The sequence below is a fragment of the Morone saxatilis genome, unplaced genomic scaffold, assembly GCF_004916995.1.
Source record: "Morone saxatilis isolate NCDOM2014 unplaced genomic scaffold, NCSU_SB_2.0 Contig5, whole genome shotgun sequence".
NCBI lineage: Eukaryota > Metazoa > Chordata > Actinopteri > Moronidae > Morone > Morone saxatilis.
Window position 1 is genome coordinate 16,677,686 of NW_023340095.1, and position 9,747 is coordinate 16,687,432.

The following is a 9,747-nucleotide window of genomic DNA, read 5'->3' on the forward strand; positions in this document are numbered from 1 at the left end:
TGTGTGTGTGTGTGTGTAAGGCAAGAAATTACTCAACAGTGTTAACCAACAGACTTTCAGTTACACAGAGAAAAAGCTGTTAGATTTGATGGAAGAGATAACTCGCCAATCAACGATTGATTATTTGCTGCGGTTTTGATTTTCATAAATACATGAGGAACTAGGGGCCTGGAAAGGTCACCTCGTAAAGCCAGTGCTCCACATACCAATGCTGTCTTTGCTGCAGAAGCCACGGGTTCGAATCTGAGCTGTGACCCTTTGGTGTGTGTCATCTCTCTCTCCCCCCTCACCTTCCTGTCACTCTTAATCTGTCTCTATCAATTAAAGGCAATAAAAGGCCAAAAAATGAAGAACAATAAACAAAACATAGACACAGTATTCTTTTTAAATTTAACATGTATCAAAGTAGGTTAGTAGGTAACATCTGTCCAAAGTTTGCATCATCATCAGCATAAACTGTCGGTGGTGGGTTGCAAATTCTACCCACTGAGGTCCTGACTCAGACATTTGGTAATGATTGATTAATGTGTGTGTGACTTATTACAAAACATCAAAATTTTTAAAAAAATGTCTTGTTCCAAAAAGGTCAAAGGTCCAGGTTTCAAATCCTCAAGTGGGCAAGGTGGTCATTCTGTATGTGTTTTCAATTCCTGACACAACCTGCCTGGACCCTGTTCACTGCCACTCTTGGCTGTATTTGTTCTGTTTTCTGTTTACATTCTCACTTTCACTTCACCTATTCTCACTTTAAAGTCTAACACACACACAGTTTATCAATGTCGTGATAACTGTTTGGAGATTAAAATTATAAAGCGCTTAATGTGAAAACAGCATAATTAAGGAAAAGTAAAAGCTTTGTGGAGAATATTTTTCCACTAGAAAGGATCTATATAGTGTAAAGGAAAGCTAAATGACAGATATTTTTAAGAAATAGAAATAAAAATGTTCACAAAATCTTAAACTACCATTGGGTGTAAAATAGGGAAGGTACGCAACAAATCACAAACAACAAATTGGATGAAATCAGATCAGCTGAATGTGGCTCACCTAATCATTTAATGATACTAACGATAAAAACAAAATTAAATCAGCATCAGTGTAATTATTATGAGGTCATAATGTGATGTAACAGTATGGCCAAACACATTATCTTCTCAGTATCGCTACTCTCAACGTCCTGTAAAAATATTTATTTAATTTGAGAATAAAGCCAAATTAAGTAACTATTTTAGCATTTTTATTAGTCAAATCAATGTCACATTCATGTGGGAATAATTTTTAATGTTTTGCCTCTTTAATCTGTTCTCGCATCAAACCAGGAGGTGCTGAAACATCCAGTTGTACTAATAAAGAATAAATGCTCTTACTGACTGAAGACAGCACGGCCCACTGTACTCACGGTTCTCATGAGGAACTGAACATTCAGAAAAGTTTCAGTAGAGAGCTGCACTGGCAATGTACACAAAGTAACACACACACATACTTTATGATGTCTCTGACCCTGCAGTGAGTTAATACTGCCCCCCTCTGGTCTATTGAGACACATGGTAACAACAGGCCAAAGGAGGACATGAGTCAGGGAACAAGTTCTATCACACTGCATTTACTTAAAAGGTCTAAAATCTAGAGAGCAACAGTTTCCTGTCATTAGAAACACAGTGTTAAGATTTTCAGTCACTAGATGGAAGTCTTCATCCACCCGCCCCTGTACTGAGCTGCAGAAGAGTAACAAGCTTAACTACAACCTAAATGAATGAAGTTAGAGTTTCTCATAAAAAACTCTTGTACACAAACATCACACTAAAACCAATCACGGTATTGATCATCGACTAAAAGTCAGTGAACAGCAAGAAAAAGATCAAGGAGGCTGTCCACATCTTACACTGCCAGTAGGTGGACCTTGAGTTAAGATTTTGGCTTTACTGCCCATTAGAGCTACAAGGTAAACTCAATGTAACATTTTTAATGATTGATACCAGAAACAAAATCATAATCTAGTGTAGTCTGAACAAATTAAGTCTTTAAAGGGGTGAGGCTGGTGTTTTTATATATTGTCCTTATTGTCAACAAATCCCATTAAAATCCAAAACCAACACTGTGTTATTCTCTGAATACTTACTGGCTTCCCTACTCACTCTGTGGCACTCAGACCCTAAACTCATTTGCTCCTAGTTAAGATGTAAATCTAAATATATATAGTTACATCAGAAATATATAGTTACATTTATTTAAAGGATAGCTAATTTACTCAAACAGCTGGGCATTGTAGTTTTTAGTAAACGTTACTCAAAAAAAGAGCTGATTTCATAATGTTAGACATTAATACTACAGAGGACCTACTACTGCTACCAAACTCAATTAATCAAGATGTAGCCACAGAAACACTGAAATAAACATGACTAGACTAAACCACAGGTGCTCGTGCTGCTGTTTGTCGTCTTAAACAGAAATTGATGACAGAGACATTGCGTCTGACAGCGAGCATTCAGACGACAAGCAATCCTGCCTCTCTTGTGTGGTGATGTAGTTGAGGAGGTCGATCGCTGTCACAACGCCAAACACCATCTGCTTCTGGCAAGCAGACCCATCAGCATTATCTGGAGAGAGACAGTAGACTGTGGTAGGAGCAGGATGGACAAAAACAAGGTGCTAACAAGGTGGGCACAGTGAAATATGTTGTTTTCTTTCTGGCTGAGAGTCAGATGAAAAGATCAATACCATTAATATTTTTGTATTAAATATAAGCCCCAACTGCAAAAGAGGGAGTGCGAGAGACATTGATGGGTTCCTTGTTTGTAATAGTGGATTTCACAGACAACTGAATGACAAAAATGCTCAAATTATGTATTTAGTGTACTGCTGGGTAGGAAATTTGACAAATCAACATACTGTAGGCCAAATATTCACACTGATTCTATTGGATAATGTGTACATCTTAAAACCATGGAGACCTTTTTGTTACAAAACTCCTAAAAAAGCTTCAATTTAGGCTTTTTAGGTTATTTTTTAAGCAAAATTCAAAAGTTCCAGCTTCTTAAATGTGAAGATTTGTTGCAATTCTTTGAATTATGTGATAGTAATTTGAATATTTTGGACTGTTGTTCGACATATTGTACATTTTAATTGATTAACTGAGAAAAAGAATCTGCATATAAATCCATAATAAATATATAATAGTGACTTTTATCACATTCACAGCCTGGATCAGCTCATCCTGTCTACTGTCAACTTCTTCTGTTCAGCTAGGGATGTTTGTTGCCTCTCTCTCCTCATTTCCTGACACATATGTACTATCTCCAATCAAATAAATGCAAATTGCCAAACAAAAGGCTATAACAAAATCTATTATCTTACACTGGGTGTGATCATGCACCACCAGGGCAAAGTGGTCTGTTTCGAGGATGTGGGACAGCGTTCCCAGGTTGTCTGTCATGTGCACCTGAAGTGTACGGAGATTAGACGAGCATGTAAATAATGAATACATGATGTATAATGTGCATATATGCTGTCCATGTGGCCGTCCACTCCACGTGTTTCTACTGACTGACCTGTTTGAAAGGCTTGCAGAGCACCTTGATGACAGCGTCTGAGGGTTTGACCTTGCCAGCCGACACGGAGGACAGGATGATTCCCAGAGTCACCATCCCCAGGATCACACTGTGAAAGCATGCACACACGCACGCACGCGCACGCACGCACACACACACACACACACATCATCACCACCTGCTGGTCCTCTATTAGAAATAACACAGGAGATAGTGATGTACAATAGGAGTGTAACACAAAAGATACTGATTGTATCTGTATATCTGTGAATACCAGAAGTGGCACACACCAAAGGTTTTTAGAAATTGTGTAGTTTGCTTCATGTTCTGCATTTAATTATTTTCTACCGCCATTTTTTTCTACCAACGAAATATTAAAAATAGCACATTATGTACAATTAAACAGATAATAACAGGATTTGAATTTGAACTCACCTTCCAAAATAGTCTAAACTGAGTATAAGTAAAGCTGTGTAACTGACAGAAATGAACAGTTGAAGTCAACCCAGGTTTAAACACAATTTGGCCATATTATCTGTCTTATTATCTGAGATTGCATGCAATTGAACGAGGTCCAGATGAATGCGATGTAGGTCTGAAGTATCTATGAAATGAAGAAAGCTGTTAACAATAATCTGAAAAGCTCTGCTGGCTCTTTGCATGCACTTTTGAGACAGTCCCTAACTTCAGCTCCTTCAGTCTTCTGTCTCCTGTCAAGGAGCCAGGCTTCAATATCGGGCCATGAGGTAAAAATAACACCTGTGGAACATCTGTTGACCTTTATCTTCACAACAAATTTGGTAAAACCAGATGAAACATTTTTGAGAATGATCTTGGCAGAATATTGAACGTAAGCCAACACAAGTCCCCCCTCCCCCTTAATGGAAAGTCCCACTGCTGCTTTGGTTACTAGCAGTTCCTGTTTGCTCTGTCTGGATGAGTTTGATACTGAAGATGTACTAATGTACAGAAATTCTTGAGAAGATATACCCTGACTCATCAACGACCGGAGCCTGGTCCAACGCTTTCTCCTTGAGGATCTCAATGGTTTTCTGGCAGGACACAGAAGGTAACACAGTGAGGGGGGCAGACAGGTGTAGACACTGGACAGTCATCTTCCACCACCTTAAAGAGAGAGTGAAACAAGTTATTTAACACTAATCTGTGGTTTGGATTAGCTGCCCTGTTGAACACACAGTATGTAATTTCTGCTGCTAGGTGTCTCTGACACAGACATAGTTTGATGACGTTGTGAAGTAGCATTGGATCATGGGAGTTGTCTTCATTGTTAAACAACCACCACTGCCAATGAAAAACTATCTATTTGACGTGACTCAGGCAGAAATAATGTTCACAGGTGAGGTAATGTATTAAAGTTTTATTCACGTTTAGTCACGTTTGCAGACTTCCTTCCTCACTCAGACATTTCCCCAGAAGTTATAGCAACTAGAGGGGCAAAGGGGAAATGACGCCATTGACAGGTGACCAAATGAAACGCAACATTGTTTTAAATAGAACTACAGATTTCTCTGGGATTGAACATTGTCGGTAACATTTGGGGTAATGTAAGTACACAACTTAACAGAATATACAACATAAACATAACACAGACATTTTAATGTTACATATTATACCTTTAAACCCTCATGGTTGACTCACCAGGGTTTAAAATCCAGCAGAGCCTCCGGGCTGAGGAAGCCCTTCTCACACATCCACTTGTCACTCAGGAACTTCGACCTGAAGGTAAAACAGACAGCAATGAGTTTGAACAGTTAACAAAGCATATTAGAGGTCGCTCTGGTTGCTGACACATTTTCACCACCCAGAGAGTTTTAGTCAGACTTGCGACACAAATGTGTCAGTGTCTAGATGTTCTGTTATTTTCTGGATTTACCCTAGAAAAATTGACTATTGAATATTTGTATTCATCATCTTTTTTACATGAAGAAAAGGCGCTGTGTAGTTTTGATTTGCTGAGCTGCTGCATACTGTTTTTTTCTCTTCTGTGTCTCTCCGTCCTCTAATGACGAGCAAATTATAGCTGCAGATTAGCCTGTAAAAAAGGATAACACTGAGGCCATGGTAAATTTGATAGCAATGGATCAATAATCCACTGTAGAAACAATAAAAGTAAGGGTCCAAGAGTTTGGTAAATCTGTCTCTTACATGTAGTTGCGGACTGAGTCGGCCAGGATGACCACACAGCGCTGTCCCTCCTCAAGCTGCTGAGCCATCTTCACTGCTGCTGCCATGGCTGAGCCAGAGCTCCCGCCTGCAGTGCAACAGGTATAATTAGAGGAACCTCGACGCCTCGATATGAGGAATGCAATAAAATTTACAATAGCAAGAAAACCTGACCTATATCACCAGTGATATAACTTACCGCACAGAAGACCCTCCTCTCTGATGAGCTTGCGTGACATGGAGAAGGTCTCCATATCAGTTGATTTATACCACATGTCAACAAGCTGCATAGATTTGAAGGGAAGAGGGCACCAGAGCAGTAATTAAAGTCACAAAATACATGATTATTGTTCAGTTTCAAGAAAGCAAATGCAGACATTCACAAGCACACTTACAGATCTGTCCAACACTGTGGGGATAAAGTCGTATCCGATGCCCTCCACTTCAAAAGAAGTCTTCATTTCGCTCTTTTCTTTTGACTCAATCAAAATGGAGCCCTCAGGGTCCACAGCAACTATCTAAAACAAAGGAGTCAGCAGTGTTAAGACTGGAAACACTGTAGCATAAATGAGTACACTTCCAGTTACTTAGTAATGTTTAAATGAGCATGTGCATGGCTCCACTGATGCAGTCAGGGTATTCTGTATGGTTTGTTAGTAAAGAAACTAGTGTGATGATACAACAAACAGTTGTCTTTAGTCTATTTAATAAAGCCAGATAATGAGAGAGTAACAAAGTCGATCTATCTCAGCTGAAAGGACAGAGCTGATACACAGTGTAAGTTGCAGGTCTGACCCAGAGGTGCAGAAATTGTCACTTTCTGTAATCTTGGAATACATTCCATTCATCTCAGCCTTGAACTCAGGAAGGGAGAGAAAAAGAGTATCCAATCTTTCACAGGCAGCAAGTTTTTAACACACAAATGTATCATAGAAAAGGGCATCATTGTTAAATGTATCATACAATTGGTCATCAGTGTTATTCAACTCATTGGTGCACTGAGAAGAAAAATACATTGTCTTAAAATGCACAATAATACATGACTACAGAAAACATACAAGAAATGATACATTTTGCTTCAACAACTAGTTCTATATGAGCTGGAGCTGAATACCTTTTTTGTTATTATTCGAAATGCCTTAAAAATATGTGACCTTATCTGTACATCACATGTTCTCCATTCGAATCTCACTTTAATCATGTCCATAGATTTAGCAAATTAATACACATTCAAAGAGGTTCCTGATCACAATAGAGCTTGGGTCTTACCCTGACATTGGGGCACCTCTCCTTCAACTTCCGAGCAACACCAGTAAGTGTACCGCCTGTGCCAGCTCCGGCCACCAACATGTCCAGTTTACCTGAAAGGAAAAAGCATGTTTTCTTTTCTAATCTGCAAAAAGAGATTCAGTAGTAACACTGAATATAAACATAACTTTTGTTTGTTTACCATGAAACTCCACAGGGCACCTTTACATATGATGACTCTTATTAATATTTTAATTTGTCCAATACAAGCAGTTGTTTTCAACCCTTCAGGCAGTGGACCCATATTTATAAGGTGTAGTCTCGGGGATCTCGGTCTTTAGTTATTCCATAATAGGCACATTAACAGTGGAGAGCGTGAAAATATTTTAATAGTGAAATTAAAATATTCCCATTTTTCTGGGAACACCCTCAAGACCTTTTGACACAGAAGGTCGGTCCACACAAGCAAACAAATCCAGTGGGGAAAGGCAAAGGCAGAGTCAAAAACAGGCAGTAATCCAAAAAACTGAGTGGAGGGGTCTGGAGGAGGCACTCAAGGGAAGTGGCAGGGAAGCTGAACATGCAGGTGACTTCAGGAAGATGACCAGGAGGTAGGGCTGAAGAGTGGAGCAGCTCTGGATGAGACCATGGATGTTGGCGGCATTGCGGAAGCAGTTCTGGAGGATTACCAAACCGGTGGAGCCGCTCTGGAGGACGGGCAGGGTGATGACCAGACTGGTGGAAACACTCCAGAGGCCAAGGAGGCCAGAGACGGAAGCAAAGGCGGAACACTTCTGGTGGCCGGTGACGAAGGTGGTGGGACCCCTCCAGGAGGGCACAACCAGTCAGTGGTGGCTGGAGTGCAGGAAGAAGATCCAGTTGAATCAGGGAAACAGAAGACTGCTGCTAATCCACCAGAGACTGCTGCAGCGTAGGAACTGGGGTTAGTCATGGTGCAGAAACTGGAGGATGTTGTGGTGCAAGGACTGGAGATTGCTGCAGCTCAGAGGGAACAGGTGTCGGTGGAACCGCAGACGAGCAACGAGGAGTTTGACGGTCTACAGATGGAGAATCAGGAAGCAGTGTCAGCCAACGGCCAACTGAGAACCAGGAGCAGGTGCCTGCCAAACCACCGATGACAAACGAGGAGCAGGGATCGGCCGGAACCAGAAACTGATGTCAGCTCAGCAGTGCTGGGCAGCGTCGAGGCCAAGTAGCTCAGTCTGTAGGGACTTGGCTTGGGGACCAGAGGGTTCCACCAGTTCCATCTCCTGTGCACTGCCGAGGTGCCCTTGAGCAAGACACCTAACCTCCGCTACGTGGCAGCCCATCACTCTTTCTACATTATTTCCCCTCCAAGAGCACCAGTGGTTGTCGGAGACACCAGAATTTGAATTTAAAATGAATCTCACATACAGTAGATATTATTTGCTGTCGCTGTTTTAGGACCTTTTTTGATTTGTTTTATTTTATTGTCTACCTTTTCATATTTAGAATTATGTCACTTATTTCCTTATCTTTATATCTATATATACAATCTTGTTTTTTTGATACTGTGTGAATTTAAGTCTTCATTATTGTTTTTTTATGGACAAAGAGAAAAAGAAAAAGAATCTTTAGCACAAACCATCACACTGCTCCAGTATCTCCTCGGCTGTGGTATCGTAGTGAGCCAGAGGATTGCCGGCATTACGGTATTGGTCGAGGATGTGTGAGTTGGGGATCTCGTTCTTTAACCGCCAAGCCATTCTTACATGAGAGTCTGGTGAATCAAAAGCTGCAGAAGTAGGTGTGCGCACTATTTCTGCCCCGAGAGCTCTCAACACATCGACCTAAAATCACACAGGAACATCAGGCTTCAATTAAAGGTCCATTGTTTTGGATTTAGTGGCATTTAGCAGTAAAATAATAAAAACACATCTATAATATATTCCATTGCTGCCAGTAGATCCTCCTAAATGTTACACACTGAGACCAAGTGTCCCATAATGAACTGATGAAGAGTTGTGATCAATAAAAGAGCTGTGTACCTTCTCCATGCTCATCTTCTCAGGCATGGTGATAATGCAGCGGTAGCCTTTCACTGCTGCGGTCAACGCGAGGCCAATACCTGCAGGCAGCCAGAGAAGGAGGATTTAGGTAATATTGTGTTCAGATGACAAAATCTGTATGTTTCCTTAGAAGGTACCCGTGTTGCCAGAGGTGGGCTCGATGATCGTGTCTCCTGGTTTGAGGATCCCAGCTCTCTCAGCATCTTCTACCATCCGCAGGGCGATCCTGTCTTTCACGCTGCCTCCTGCATTGAAGAATTCGCATTTGGCCACTAAACAGAGAAGAAAGAGAAAATACTGTTTACAGCACAATCAAGTTCAATTAAAATTAAGTAGGATCTATAAAATTTGTTTCAGTCTGACGGCCATTGTTCTATAAGATCATTTACTTACATATAGATTTCTTCACAGAAGTGAACCAGAGAAATAGGCCTAATGTATATATTTTTTAGTTTTCTAACATCACTTAAAATCAACACCTCGCGACCCTCCGTGAAGCTCTGCCGACACCTAATGGGGGTCCCGACCCCCAGGTTGGGAACCATATACACATCTGTTGTGTAAATCACTTGTCCTGTGTTCCCCTTTGTGAAAAAAAAAATCAGAAACCACTTTTTCACAGAAGACAAAGTAGGAAAATCACAGGTGTGAATAATATTATGAATAATAATAATAATAATAATAATAATAATAATAATAAAAAGATCACTTAAGAA

At 40.5% G+C, this 9,747-nt stretch overlaps 1 protein-coding gene across 1 annotated transcript in view; it reads right to left on the reverse strand.

The window, feature by feature from the left end:
• Positions 1-1,018: 1,018 nt before the first annotated feature.
• The window catches only part of cbsb (cystathionine beta-synthase b), a 12,360-nt gene continuing 3,631 nt past the window's right edge, over positions 1,019-9,747 (reverse strand). Inside the window, exons 4-15 of the mRNA XM_035675922.1 lie at positions 9,169-9,303; positions 9,011-9,090; positions 8,608-8,812; positions 7,002-7,093; positions 6,128-6,250; positions 5,932-6,016; positions 5,715-5,820; positions 5,208-5,285; positions 4,539-4,673; positions 3,549-3,657; positions 3,355-3,439; positions 1,019-2,597 (exon numbers count right to left, since the gene is read on the reverse strand). Coding sequence (XP_035531815.1) covers positions 2,440-2,597; positions 3,355-3,439; positions 3,549-3,657; positions 4,539-4,673; positions 5,208-5,285; positions 5,715-5,820; positions 5,932-6,016; positions 6,128-6,250; positions 7,002-7,093; positions 8,608-8,812; positions 9,011-9,090; positions 9,169-9,303 — 1,391 coding nt within the window. The 3' untranslated portion in view covers positions 1,019-2,439. The remainder of the gene's footprint in view (positions 2,598-3,354; positions 3,440-3,548; positions 3,658-4,538; positions 4,674-5,207; positions 5,286-5,714; positions 5,821-5,931; positions 6,017-6,127; positions 6,251-7,001; positions 7,094-8,607; positions 8,813-9,010; positions 9,091-9,168; positions 9,304-9,747) is intronic.